Source organism: Euleptes europaea, chromosome 20 (genome assembly GCF_029931775.1).
Source record: "Euleptes europaea isolate rEulEur1 chromosome 20, rEulEur1.hap1, whole genome shotgun sequence".
Taxonomy (NCBI): Eukaryota; Metazoa; Chordata; class Lepidosauria; order Squamata; family Sphaerodactylidae; genus Euleptes; species Euleptes europaea.
In genome coordinates, this window is record NC_079331.1 from 5,377,646 (window position 1) to 5,392,666 (window position 15,021).

The following is a 15,021-nucleotide window of genomic DNA, read 5'->3' on the forward strand; positions in this document are numbered from 1 at the left end:
GGTTAAGCATGGATCCGGAGAAGGTACAGGCAGTGTTAGAATGGGAACCTCCCAGAACTCGCAAACAGGTTCAGCAGTTTTTGGGGTTTGCGAACTTTTATAGAAGTTTTATTCAGGATTTCGCTCAAATAGCTTTGCCTATTACTGATTTGCTTAAAACCAAAGGGAAGGGGCAAGAGGCCACCTTTGCACAATACCAGGTACCTTGGACCGCCAGGTGTCAGGCGGCTTTTGAAACTCTTAAGGAGCGCTTTACCTCGGAACCTATTCTGGCGCACCCAGATTGCTCCAGGCCATTCACCTTACAGGTAGATGCCTCTGACAAGGCGATGGGAGGCGCACTCCTTCAGAGGGATGATCAAGGGAGACTTAGACCCTGCGCATATTTTTCTAAGAAGTTCTCTGGCCCGGAACTCAACTGGCCAATTGGGGAAAAGGAGGCCATGGCGATTAAACATGCACTCACGGTTTGGCGACAGTTCCTGGAGGGGGCTCCCGAACCCTTTGTGGTCTGTACAGATCACCGTAACCTCGAATCGATTTTGGGTCAGCGGAAGCTGTCAGCCAAACAAGTGCGTTGGTCTACATTTTTCTCTAAGTTTAATTTTACCATCAAACACATGCCTGGGAAAGAAAACTGTTTAGCAGACGGACTGTCTCGCATGCCGCAATATGAGTGTCAGGTTGAGCGGCCGGTGGGTTCTCTTTTCACACGGGAACACCTGGGTTTGACTCCAGAGGGGAATAGTGCAGGAGTTCTGACCAGAGCGCAAAGCCGCGCGGCGGCACAGGACTCGAGTTCGAGTTCCCCTCGTGAAGTGGTCGCTCCCACCTCCTCATCCCCAGCAGTCCCCGGAGAACTCTCAAACACAACCGCTGGGGAGGGGGGGGAAATCTCCCAAATAGAGCGAAGGGACCAGGCTGAAGGGCCGGTACCCACCCCCTTGCCGGGGTCGGATGCTGCCATTCCCCGCCTCTGGGCAGTTCCAGAAAGCCTCCCAGAGGTAGTCAAAACGAGGTGGGGGGAGGCTCTTCAGCGAGAGCGGGAGGAAGGATCTATCCCATTCCAGGGGACGGACAAAAACGATATCTGTAAGAACAAACATTACGTGCCCAGGGAGCTGAGGCGGGAAATATTGGAACGGAGCCACAGTTCACCTATAGGGGGACATTTTGGGTTTGCTAAATCCTTGCACCTAATAAGAAGACAGTTTTGGTGGCCTGGGATGCGCCAAGACATCGAGGTATTTATCAAATCCTGCCCTATGTGCGCAACTAGTAAACGTTTGATGGGAAAGCCCCCGGGATTACTAAAGCCTCTAGAAACTCCCGAGGCACCCTGGCAAGTGATTGGGATGGACTTCATAACAGACCTCCCGTCCAGTCAGGGGAAGACTGTCCTGTGGGTAATCACGGATCTTTTCTCTAAGCAAGTTCATCTCGTGCCGTGCGAGGGGATGCCATCTGCACACAAACTGGCCCGTTTATTCATACATACCATATTTAAACTACACGGATTTCCGAAGAAGATAATTTCGGACAGAGCCTCGATGTTTGTGTCTAAGTTCTGGAAAGCGTTCGTAGGACTTGTAGGTGTGCAGTTGGGTGTGTCATCGGCCTATCACCCCCAAACGGATGGGCAGACCGAAAGGGTCAATGCGGTGATAGAATGTTATTTGCGTTGCTTTGTTAATTATCACCAAGACAATTGGGTTGACCTGCTGCCACTGGCAGAATATGCCTACAATAACTCGGTACACTCTGCAACCGGGATGAGCCCATTCAAAGCGGTTTATGGGATGGATTTTGGACCATTAGGGGCTGTATCTACCCCACCAGAAGGCGATCCCCCCGAGGTGTCTAAATGGGCTCACACAGTGAGGAACACTTGGCCCTGGCTTGTAAAAAACCTGGAGCAGGCTAAAGACAGGTACAAAATACAAGCAGACAAACACAGAGCACCTCAGTGGGACTTGAGGGTCGGAGAGAAGGTGTATCTTTCCACTAAGAATCTCAGGTCTTTACGCCCGTGTAAAAAATTGGGCCAACGGTTTGTGGGCCCATTTCCTATCTCCCGAGTTATCAATGAGGTTACGGTGGAGTTGGAGCTACCCAACTCCTTACAAGGGGTACACCCAGTGTTTCACGTGAGTCTGCTAAAACCCTTTCTACAAGCACCAGAATGGCACCCCGAACCCGAAGCGGCAACTCCCATCATGGTGCAGGGCGAACAGCACTTTGAAATTTCCAGGGTGATCGATTCTCGGAGGCGCAGGGGACGACTGGAATATCTTGTGCGTTGGAAACATTTAAATTCCAGTCACGATGAGTGGGTGTCCGCTGTTCACGTACAGGCTCCAACCCTTGTAGCGGATTTCCATCGCCATTACCCTGACAAACCAGGAAATCTGGGGGGGGGCCTTTGGGGAGGCGGAGTGTCAGCGAGGGCATGCAAACGGACCCTGGATAGCTAGATGACTTTCGTTTCACCCCTCCTTCCCGTGGGAAAGAAAAAGGAGGAAAGAGGCAACAGCCAAAAGGCTCGAGAGATCTCCATTTCAAAGTGACTTCCTGATTGTAATCCTGCTCTGATCTTAAGGTGTGAATTCTCTCTCTCTTGGTGTTGGGTTACCTCTGAGGTTTTGCATTTCAAAGCTTTTACTTGTAATCATTCTAACCTGTGTACTCTATAAGAATGCCTTCCAAATGATTTTGCGCCATTGTAACGTTGTGTTTCATAGATTACTGTACCCTTCCTTTCAAATAAATTCTACTTTAACTCTCTGCTAACGTCTGGAGTAAAGTTGATGATCCCTGAGAGGCAACGGAGTCCTAGAATCTGACAGACACACATGATCACACGAAGCTGCCTTCTACTGATTCAGACCCTTGGCCCATCAAAGTCAGTATTGTCTACTCAGACTGGCAGCGGCTCTCCAGGGTCTCAGGCAGGGGTCTTTCCCATCACCTACTTGCCTAGACCCTTTAACTGGAGATGCCGGGGATTGAACCTGGGACTTTCTGCATGCCAAGACGATGCTCTACCACTGAGCCACAGCCCTTCCCCATGTGTGTGGCTTCCCAAAGGTCACCCAGCAAACTTCTATAGTAGTGTGGGGATTCAGACCCAAGTCTCCCTTAGAGATGCCAACCTCCAGGTGGGGCCTGGAGATTGCCTGGAATTACAACCGATACAAGACCCATAAATTTCAACCGCAGAAACCAGGGGGAATTCAGGTGAAGAGGATTTAGGAGTCAGCTCTACTTCCAGTTAAGAGTGCTTCAAACTCTGCTGTCTTGAGAGAGAGCCAGTGTGGTATAGTAGTTAAGAGCAGTGGTTTGGAGCGGTGGACTCTGATCTGGAGAACCAGGTTTGATTCCCCACTCCCTCCACATGAGCGGCGGAAGCTAATCTGGTGAACTGGATTTATTTCCCCACTCCTACATGTGAAGCCAGCTAGTTACACTCTCTCAGCCCCACCTACCTCACAGGGTGTCTGTTGTGGGGAAGGTTTGATTCTCCCTTAAGTGGCAGAGAAAGTCAGCATATAAAACCAACTCTTCTTCTTCTTCTTCCTCCTCCTCCTCCTCCTCCTCCTCTCCTATTTTCTGCCCCTTCCTTGGTAGGTTGTAAAGACCAGCTTGCAAAGCTGGTACCAGGTGTTGCTTGCGTGTCTGTGTGTTTTGCAGCATTACTGTACAATGTGAACGCAATTGTGAGACCCCCTTTCTCTCCCTGGTGCTGAGCCTTGGGAGAATAGGCGGAGCGATGGAGGGAGATGGAGAGGGGGAGAATAGTTTGGCTCACCCACTTCAACACACATAAAGGAAATTCAAGGTCTCATAATGATTATGTTTCTTTCCCACCCCGGCAACTGCATTGCCCTGAAAAGCATCCGTTGTCACAGCCATTCATGGGGCCTTCTAAGCAGCGCTAGTCAGGAACAATGAGCTTTGGAGACACCCGGAATTGATTGAAGCGAGTTAGGTTCTGCAGAACAAATGGGGTTAGATAAATTCATAGGGGATGCTTGCTTTTCTGCATATTAATTCTGCTGTCTTCACAAGGCGTTCACTGTATACATAGTTTCAGCAGCTAGCTGTGTTGGTCTGCCTGTTGGAGCATCCTTCGTCAGATACAAAGAGAGGTTTGAATCTCAAAAGCTCATAAGAACATAAGAAAAGCCCTGCTGGATCAGACCAAGGTCCATCAAGTCCAGCAGTCTGTTCACACAATGGCCAACCTGGAGCCTCTAGGAAGCCCACAAGCAAGACGACTGCAGCAGCATTGTTCTGCCCGTGTTCCTCAGCACCTAATATAATAGGCATGCTCCTCTGATCCTGGAGAGAAGAGGTATGCATCATGACTAGTATCCATTTTGACTAGTAGCCATGGATAGCCCTCTCCTCCATGAACATGTCCATTAGAAAAGTAGGAAGCAGTCTCTAGCAGCAAAATTTTTGTGGAAATGTTCATGGAGGAGAGGGCTATCCATGGCTACTAGTCAAAATGGATACTAGTCATGATGCAGACCTATTCTCTCCAGATCAGAGGAGCATGTCCATTATATTAGGTGCTGTGGGACACAGGCAGGATGGTGCTGCTGCAGTCGTCTTGTTTGGGGGCTTCCTAGAGGCCCCTGGTTGGCCCCTGTGTGAACAGACTGCTGGACTTGGTGGGCCTGGGTCTGATCCAGCACAGCCTTTCTTATGTTCTTATGAGCCTTTGAGAGTCAAACCTCCCTTTGTATCTGACGAAGGGTGCTCCAACAGGCAGCTTATCTGAAGTGTGGCGAAATTCCCTGGCCTGACTTGAGAATGATAACCAAAGGTTTCGGAGCAACTTGCGCACACAGTCCAGATGTTTATTTTATGCCAGATCTCAGTCGCCGTTGTTAGGAAGGGAGGGGCTGGTTTTTAATTTGTAGGTTGCATTTCAGAGTTGCCATGTTTATTTGTTGACTGCTGCTGAGTTTGTCCTTCTTCCTGCGTCTTTGTGCCTTAAGAAGGTCAGGAGATGTGAGACACAGGCAGTATTCATGCTGAGTTCCTATGGCGGAGCTCCTCTTGGTGACTATCAGGAGTGCGCTTTGATTCTAACCAAATGTTACTCCTGGGCAGCCATGCATACAGCTGATATAGGATGCTCCATCCAGCCACAAAGAGGCCTGCAAAAGTAGGTCAGCATGACAGAAGAAATAAGGCACCTCTGGCTTGACGCGTCTGCTCAGGAAAGATCCTGTCCCGCTTTGTTACCATTCAGGTGGCTTGCCATTACATATATCCCAGGCCTGTTTAGGCTGAAAGGAGCTGCTGAGCAAACTGCCAGCCAGGTTATGTCCAGGTGAAGAGCGACGACTTTGAGTCTGTGAAAAGCCACAGCAACAATTGTTTGGAACCTGCTTCTGCCCTTTTTAGGATCCCACCCCAATGTCCCAGCCAAGGAAATAGTTTCTTGGATGCCTGTTTGGTGACAAGCCGTGTTTAGGGTTGCCAACCTCCAGGTACTAGCTGGCGATCTCCTGCTGTTACAACGGATCTCCTGCCGACAGAGATCAGTTCGCCTGGAGAAAATGGCAATTGGACTCTATGGTGTTGAAGTCCCTCCCCTCCCCAAACCACGCCCTCCTCAGGCTCTGCCCCCAAAACCTCCCGCTGATGGCGAAGAGGGACCTGGCAACCCTAGCCCTGTTCCTAGCACCTAGGGCTAAAACGACAGGGACTCAAGCCGGCAACCCTGATACCAGATGGTCGAGCGGTCCACCGCTCTAAGCAGACAAGAGCAGTCCTTGAAACCCTCCTCCAGCTCTCCCCAGCCGGCTCTCGGGGCTGCTCCACCTTTCCAACTCTCTTCTGTGCATTGGTTCTTCTGTTCCTTCACATCGTCCTCCCCCCCGCCCCGTTGCCCACTCATCCCTGGCTCAACCACCCCCCCAAGCTATCAGCCGATAAAATTTTAATGACCAGCTCTGCGAGCTATTTGATATCGCTCCTCCACCCTCAGAACCACTGCTGGAGAGAACGCTTTTAATGGACTTTCCCTCCTGCTCGCTCTTCCCACAACGGGCTAATGGGATGCTCGCTTCCAGGCCTCACCTTCTTCTTCCGACTGCCCCTTCTCTCCTAAGGATAGCTGCTGGCATTTCGTCTGGTAATTGGCCTCCCAAGTTAGCCCGGGCAGCCTTGCGCCCTCCAGGAAAAACGCGCACCGCCTGATCCCGTGACCTCCCCCCTTTAATCTCATCCTTCCCCCCCCTCCTGCCCCTCAGCCCCCAAAAGAGTTTGCTGGACCACCATCACATCAATAATGGATGAAAGGATTCTCTCTCTCCTCTGCTCTCCATTATGAACGGAGGGCAGGTATCGGCAGCTGTGCCGATGAGTGGCCAGCGCGCTTCTGGCACAGACCCAAGAAGCAAAAAATTAAAAAATCTCCTGAATTTAAGGGGGGGTAACACTTGGGTGAGCTGCAGGCAAGGATCGATAAGGCCTGTTCAGAAATTCTGTTTCCCCCACCTGAAATCAAAGGAGCAGCGTCAATGCAAAACACGCAGAAGGGGACAGATACTCCTAGGGCATCGCTTTGGCTTCTTCTTTGATCCCTGGCCTTCTGCGCAGGGAGCGAGCTGCCCTTTCCCAACCAATCAGCGGCTTTGGGCTTGCTGCACACTCCCGAAGATGGCGCTTTCTTGCTAGGGTTGCCAACCTCCAGGTACTAGCAGGAGATCTCCTGCTATTTCAACTGATCTCCGGCCGACAGAGATCAGTTCACCTGGAGAAAAATGGCTGCTTGGGCAATTGGACTCTATGGGGTCCAATTGTGCCCCTAGGAATTGTGGGAGTTTGGTCTATTTTGCTGCTTGCTGCGGAAGAGGCGCGGCGCGACCTTTGCTCATGATCCGCTACCCAACGTGTTGCTTTGACAAAAGATATAATTTCTGATCTACCCTGACGATAATTGCCACGTTTTTTAGAAATTATCCTCATAGTTTGCTCAAGAACAAACACCGTAAACGGATAATTACGGAAAGCTATTTTTCTGTTAATGCTAGGAGCTTGGCAATTAACACTCCAGCTATTTCCTAGCGGTGCAATTTGTGAGCATTTCTTGAGGACGGTCCTTAGCGTTTTTCTCTCCCCCTCCTCTCTCCCTCTCTCTACTCCCTCTCCTTCCGAGTACCTCCCCGCCCTCTATACAGTTCCTTCAGGGAATTTGGCATGTGATAATAGGCATTTGTATGGCTGGGGTAGCCCCCTGCATAATGGCAGCCGTCTCCAGGGAACCGAAACACTCCGGTGTAAGTGAAGTGTAAATGATGGAATTGATTGGACGGATCAATCCAAGCCCCAAATTGAAAGGCATTTGGGGCTGGAAACGGGGATATAGGCTTATTGCGATGAAAAGTGAGAAAAAGAGACATTTTCCCGCAAGGACAGGCCATGGGTTTCTGATTATCCACACACTCTGTATGCACCGTTGCACCTTGAAGGCAGGTAGAGAATCCTTCCCTGCATGCCTCATGAGGAAGGCAAGCTGGGATTGCTTTCCTGTTTTACCCAGACAGCATTCAAAATAGGCAAGTGGAGAAAGACAATCCCGCTCCTCCGCTTAGACTCCCATCTCTTCCAGGGTTGCTGCGCAGAGGCAGGCAACGGCAAAAACACCCCTGTTCTTTTCTTGCCTTGAAATCCCTCTGGGGTTGCCATGAATTGGCTGCAATTTGACAGCTCTTTCAAGAGGGTTGCCAGGTTCCCCCTTTGCCACCGGAAAAGAGGGGAAACACTACGGTTTCCAGGTCCCTCTTCGCCATCAGCGGGAGGTTGTTGGGGTGGAGCCTGAGGTGGGCAGGGTTTGGGGAGGGGAAGCCCTTCAATGCCATAGAGTCCAATGGCCAAAACAGCCATTTTCTCCAGGGGAACTGATCTCTATCGGCTGGAGATCAGTTGTAATAGCAGGAGATCTCCAGCTGGTACCTGGAGGTTGGCAACCCTAACTTTCAACCACCACCAGATGAACACCAAAAGGGTAGGATTTTACTGAAACGCTTCATTTGTCGATGACTGATTTATAGGATTCGCGAGTGATCGGGTTGTCTGTTTAAAAAGTTGCTTGCTGAGCAGAGCGGTTGCGTGTCAAGAACGGCAGGGGTAGTCGATCTGAGGCAGGCTGTGTGAGAATGGGCATGTACAAAGAGCCAATCACGCTAAGCTGCAAGGCTAGGCAGGAAGACAGTGAAGCAACCAGCCAAACACCCACGAACAAATGGACGAACTGTCGATCCAGTTGTTGAAAAACCAGGTCTGTGTTAGCAACCAGCGAACAGGCTGCGAGCCGGACAAGCAGGTGTTGGAGCAACCCAATTCAGCTCTGTCCCTGACCCCCAATGGCGTTAGGAGCAGTGCCTGACCCTTGCACACTGCAGTAGGGTTGGAAAGTGTGGAGGGAAAGAGGAATCAAGCTGGGTCCTTGGAAGAAGAAGAGTTGGTTTTTTATATGCCGATTTTCTCTACCTTTTTAAGGTGAATCAAACTGGCTTACAGTCTCCTTCTCTTCCTCTCCCCGCCACACGACACCTTGTTAAATGGTGGAACTCCCTGCCTCAGGATGTGGTGATGGCTGCCAGCTTGGAAGGCTTTAAGAGGGGAGTGGACATGTTCATGGAGGAGACGGCTATCCATGGCTACTAGTCAAAATGGATACTAGTCATGATGCAAACCTCTTCTCTCCAGGATCAGAGGAGCAGGCCTATTATGTTAGGTGCTGTGAAACACAGGCGGGATAATGCTGCTGCAGTAGTCTTGTTTGGGGGCTTCTTGGAGGTACCCAGTTCACTGTGTGAACAGACTGCTGGACGTGGTGGGCCTTGGTCTGATCCAGCATGGCTTTCTTATGTTCTTGTGAGGTAGGTGGGTCTGAGAGAGTTTGGAGGGACCTGTGACTAGCCCAAGGTCATCCAGCTGGCTTCATGTGGAGGAGTGGGGAATCAGACCCAGTTCCCCAGAATAGAGTGGCCCCCTCTTAACCACCACACCACGCTGGCTCTCACCCTAAGAGGTGATTGCTGGGCATGTGACCCTGAATACCACGTTCTGCTTTGCTCTGGGCCAATTCCTAGATTCGCCTAATCCCATGCAGCAGTCACACGGGGGTGCATCGGGGAAGGGGGTGCAAAGGGGAGGGGAATAAAGGAGGCTTTGAAAGTTAAGAAGGCTTATGAGCCTTGTGTCAGAGAAGGGCTTCTGTTTGGAGTAATGTGGCGTCTCCCTCCACTTTAGTGGTTTGACGTGTACGATTTTGTGGCCTTCGGCTGTTGCTTTGCTGTAGACCAGGAGTGTCAAACATAAGGCCCCGGGACCGAATCCGGCCCCTTGAGAGCTCTCATGCGGCCCGCAATCCAGCCGAGGCAGCCACCCCCCTCCAGCCCGGAAGCGCCAATAATCAAAAGAAAATACCGTTAAGAGTGTTATTTTGTTAAGCATGTGTGTATTTTAAGTATATATATAAAAAGTAAAAAATAATATCATTAATATGTCTTCTATAAAGTTTGTAGCTCCAGTACCTAGCATTAAATAGTACACATGGCCCGGCCCAACCAAGCGACATTTATGACGTATCTGGCCCTCGTAACAAATGAGTTTGACACCCCTGATGTAGACGAAGTACGATCCAGATTCAAGACTGGTGCAGTTCCTTGACTGGTGGTCTTTAAAGGTAACTTTAAAAACAGTTGCAACATGAGCACTGCACTGAGAATTGCAGGGTACCCCATGCAAAAAAGTATATGTGCATTGTCTGTAGATGAACTATCCGGTTTTTCTACTTTGGAGGTGGTGGGTGGTGGAATGGAGACTTGCAGGAGAGCCGGCGTGGCATAGTGGGTAAAGCGTCAGACTAGGATCCTGGGAGACCCACGTTTGAATCTTCACTTGTACCATGGAAGCTCGCTGGGTGACCCTGGGGCTGTCGCATCCTCTCAGCCTGGCCTACCTCCCAGGGTGGTTGTTGTAAAAATAAAAACTTGGAGGACTCCAGGAAAGGTGTCAGCGGGGTGACACAGTGGGTAGAGGGTCAGACTAGGATCCTGGGAGACCCACGTTTGAATCTTCACTTCTACCGTGGAAGCTTGCCAGGTGACCCGGGGGGGCTGTCGCGTACTCTCAACCTGGCCTTCCTCATAGGGTTGTTGTTGCAAAAACACCATGGCCACCACGTTGGTGACTCCTGCCCTGCTCCCCTCTACATTTGAGTCGCCTGTACATTGCCCTGGTTGGGCAGTGCTGCCTTCTCAACATAAACCAGCCGGAAAGAGCCGGTTTCCTTCAATGTTCTCCGAGCTTCTCCTATCCCACCGAAGCATTCCTGCCTCCCTCAGCTTACATGGGCCATTGAGCAATATTTGGCTGCTTCGCCACACCCTCGGGACACTTCCTTTTTAGAGGAGATTAAAAGGAGGCCCCCGAGGAAGACGAATGGGATGGATTTGCCCTTTTCCTGCCCTGTTGCATACCAGCCTGCCTGAGTACAAGGCACCATGATACCCCCTCACGTTTCCAGGGTGATTTCTAAAGAGGTGGGATTTTTTCTTTTTAAAGCGAGGAGAAATAAGCTACAGTGGTTATACTAGACATAGACATTTGGGAAGACCATCAGCTAATGTTTTATGAGTATCAAGCATGCTGCACCTCACCGGAATATAACTGGGTTTTTGTTTTGTTTTTTGGCCAGGGTTCCTATATAGATCTGTTAAATGTAGATCTTACTTGGTAGACCTGGACAAATTGATCAGATGTTATAGCCTGGCATGGTGAGGGCTAGGGATTCATTCCCAGAAAGTATCAATGGTGGGGGCCAAATGGGTTGTCCCCTTTCACTTAAGGAATTCCCTTTTCGCAGAGTATGGCACTATATTCTGCCGAGGTCTACTGGTGCTGCTGGACTTGAACCATACATGAACACACACATGAACACATTAAGCTGACTTATATTGAATCAGACCCTTGGTCCATCGAAGTCAGTAGTCTACTCAGACCGGCAGCAGCTCTCCAGGGTCTCAGGCAGGGGTCTTTCACATCACCTCCTTGCCTAGGCCCTTTAACTGGAGATGCCGGGGATTGAACGCGGGACCTTCTGCATGCCAAGCAGTTGCTCTACCACTGAGCCACGGCCCATCCCCAATGCAAAATCCTTACAGTGCAATCCTACAAAGCTGTGGATTTCAGTGGTTGACTGGAGTCACTCTGCTTAGGATTGTGCTGCCCATCTTCTGCTTCACCAAAGATCTCTTTTGCCACCAGGTATCAACATTTGTCCTCCATCCGTTTGGCAGCTTTGAAGCCGTGTCGGGTTCTCTTCTCTTTTCTTCTAGCAAGACCACCTCCGATGAAGAGAGCAAGCAGCCAGCTCAAGGGGCGACCCATGCCGTTCTGCAGCCGACGCACGCACCCAGCTGGGAGGAGAAGGTGACCGTGGAGATTGAGGCGCGGAAGGCAGGAGAAGAAGGTGCAGAATCGGGTCGTTATTCTTGGGGGGGGCGGTGCGGAGAGAGAGGCAGGAGGGTGTAAGGAAGAGCTGTGCATGAGCGAGCGGGAAATGCATTTCAAGGCCAGGTTCTGTGGCACTGTCATGCATTCCCAGAGAGCCAGCGTGGGGTAGTGGTTAAGAGCATTGGTTTGGAGCAGTGGAGTCTGATCTGGAGAGCCGGGTTTGATTCCCCGCTCCTCCACATGAGCGGCGGAGGCTAATCTGGTGAACTGGGTTGTTTTCCCCCACTTCTCCACATGAAGCCAGCTGGGTGACCTTGGGCAAGTCACAGCTTTCTTAGAGCTCTCTCAGCCCCACCTACCTCACAGGGTGCCTGTTGTGGGGAGGGGAAGGGAAGGTGATTGTAAGCCAGTTGGATTCTGCCTTAAGTGGTAGAGAAAGTCGGCATACAAAAACCAATTCTTCTTCTTCTTCTTCTTCTTCTTCTTCTTCTTCTTCCTCTTCCTCTTCCTCTTCCTCTTCTTCTTCTTCTTCTTCTATAGCTGCACTTATTTTACATCATTTGCTCTGCTTCTAGCGATGGATGGGGTGTGGCATTACGCTGATGCACAGATGACACCTCTGACCGCCGCTACTCATTTTGAAGACCAAGTAAGATGGGATGGGAGCAACTATGATGCTCAGGGGTAGAGCCTCTGCTTGGCTTGCATAAGGTCCCAGGTTCAATCCCTGGCACCTCCAACTAAAGAGACTAGGCAAGTAGGTGATGTGAAAGACCTCTGCCTGGGACCCTGGCTCGCTGATAGAGCCTCTGCTTGGCGTGCAGAAGGTCCCAGGTTCAATCCCTGGCATCCTCAGAAGGACCAGGCAGTAGGTGTGGTGAAAGACCTCTGCCTGAGACCCTGGAGAGCCACTGCCAGTCTTGAGTAGACAATACCAACCTTGATGGTCTGGTTCATATTAATCAGCTTCATGTGTGTATTTATACACATGCTTAAGTCTCTTTACATAGAAAAGAGGAGCCTAATGTTTAATAGGAAAGGGGCACACAGTTGTCAAGGTGCTGCCAGCCTTTGGGGTCCCTTCTTCTCCCTCCCTCCTTACCTGACAAGAAGGAGAAGAAGGAGAAGAAGAAGGTGAACTTTCTCTACCAACTTTCTCTACCGTTTAAAGAAGAATCAAACCTGCTTACAATCACCTCCCCCTCCCCACAACAGTCCCTGTGAGGTAGGTGGGGCCGAGAGAGCTGTGACTAGCCCAAGGTCTCCCAGCTGGCTTCGTGTGTAGGAGTGGGGAAACCAACCCGGTTCACCAGATTAGCGTCCATCGCTCCAAACCACCGCTCTTAACCACTACGCCACGCTGGCTCACAAGGATCATTGTTAATTTGGAAAAAATTTCCCAAGGCGGTGACCGTTTGTCCTGGTAGCCTGATCTTGATCGTTTCGAGCTAAGCAACGTTATGCAGGTAATAGTAATAACACTAATGGCATTAGGGCTGGTGATTAGGTTAAAGCCAGACTCCAGCAGAAACAAACCCAGCGGCAGTCGGTTGCACCACTCCCCATAATTCCATTATGGCCATGGCTTAAGTGAAATAAAGCAGCATTTCATGCGCTTCGGTACCTGTTCTACACAGGGATGATTTACAAAGGCAGGAGTTATGTTATTTCAGGACGCAAGTCCTGGACTGGTGTAAATCGACTCCAGAGGGGCCATTTGCACCCATTCTTTTTGAAGAGCCAGCATGGCGTCGTGGTTAAGAGAAGTGGTTTGGAGCGGTCGAGTCTGATCTGGAGAACCGGGTTTGATTCCCCACTCCTCCACATGAGCGGCGGAGGCTAATCTGGGTTCGATTCCCCACTCCTCAGCATGAGCGGCAGAAGCTAATCTGGTGAACTGGATTTGTTTTCCCACTCCTACCCATGGAGCCAGCTGGGTGACCTTGGGCTAATCACAGTTATCTCCTAGCTCTCTCAGCCCCACCTCCCCTTTTGAGGGGAGGGTAAGGTGATTGTAAGCTGGTTTGATTCTTCCATAAGTGGTAGAGAAAGTTGGCATATAAAAACCAACTCCTCCTCCTCCTCCTCCTCTTCCTCTTCCTCTTCCTCTTCCTCTTCCTCTTCCTCTTCCTCTTTCTCTTTCTCTTCCTCTTCCTCTTCCTCCTCCTCCTCTTCTTCTTCTTCTTCTTCTTCTTCTTCTTCTTCTTTTCTTCTTCTTTTCTTCTTCTTCTGTTCAGAAGTCCTTCTGGCTTCAGAAAGTTGGCGAATCACTAGATCTGTCTTGTTCCTGATTAGTTCCAACCCAGCTAACTTTTTTTAAAAAATCTACACGGTAGATCTCAATAAAGCAGGATGGTATCGGTTTGCACAAAGAGGACTATCTTGTTTGAAAGTTTCCCTGGCAAAAGAGGAGTTAAATTCTCCTGCCCTACAGAGAGAATCTGTAATTAAGAGAAAAAGGGAAGGGGAAGCGTCGAGAGGAGCTACATTAATTTCTTTTTTGACAAAGGTGTCACCGTTCGCAATGGGCAGCAAATATTGCTGTGATATCCGGGGGTGAGACTGTAAGTTGCTGTATGCTTCGAGATGGGGTGTGTGTGGGGGGAGACCAGGAAGGGATGCAAAAGAAAGGAAGGATGCAGTGAACAGACCGTTGGTAGTGTTTCCGTTGACTTTCAGGGGTCTATTCAGCTTCTGTTGCTGTGGTGATATCCTCCCCTTCTCCCTGTTAATGAAGAGCGAAGTAAGACTCTATTCTTTGGGTGTCAATCCTCGTGTGAAGGACAGACCCTTCCTTTTGTCCAAACGACTTCAGATATGCAGGATAATGATTAGGGAGGGGACGGCTCTGGAGGTTAATAAGACACGCTTGCAACACGGAGACGGTCTTAAGGCACAAAGCCGCAGCTTCGGCCTGGCTCAGAACTTCCTAATGAGGTTGACTCAGCCAACTGCCCCTGCTTCCAAGCTTAAGGGGGCTGGTCTGTAAGATGGGGAAGAAGAAGAAGGAGGAGGAGGAGGAGGAGGAGGAGGAGAAGAAGAAGAAGAGTTGGTTTTTATATGCCGACTTTCTCTACCATTTTAGGGAGAATCAAACCGGCTTACAATCCCCTTCCCTTCCCCTCCCCACAACAGACACCCTGTGAGGTAGGTGGGGCTGAGAGCTCTAAGAGAGCTGTGACTAGCCCAAGGTCACCCAGCTGGCTTTGTGTGGAGGAGTGGGGGAAACAAATTCAGTTCACCAGATTAGCGTCCACCGCACATGTGGAGGAGTGGGGAATCGAACCCGGTTCTCCAGATCAGAGTCCACCGCTCCAAACCACCGCTCTTAACCACTACACCTCGCTGGGGAGTGGAGACCAGGCTGTTGGCACCAAATCCCCTGAATTTTTATAACCGGTAGCCTCTTCCTCCTGCTCTCTGGGCGATTTGTTTGCGATTATATCCCATCTAACCATCGTAGCTCAACATGGGCTACATATTCTTATGTAGCGAGCCAGCATGGTATAGTGGTTAAGAGCGGTGGTTTGGAGCTGT

The 15,021-nt window shown here is 50.3% G+C and overlaps 1 protein-coding gene across 1 annotated transcript in view; it reads left to right on the forward strand.

Moving 5' to 3' along the window:
- Positions 1-15,021, forward strand: part of CCDC33 (coiled-coil domain containing 33) — a 116,367-nt gene that overhangs the window by 37,147 nt on the left and 64,199 nt on the right. The window contains 1 exon segment of the mRNA XM_056866046.1: positions 11,367-11,500. Within this exon segment, the coding sequence (XP_056722024.1) occupies positions 11,367-11,500 (134 nt within the window).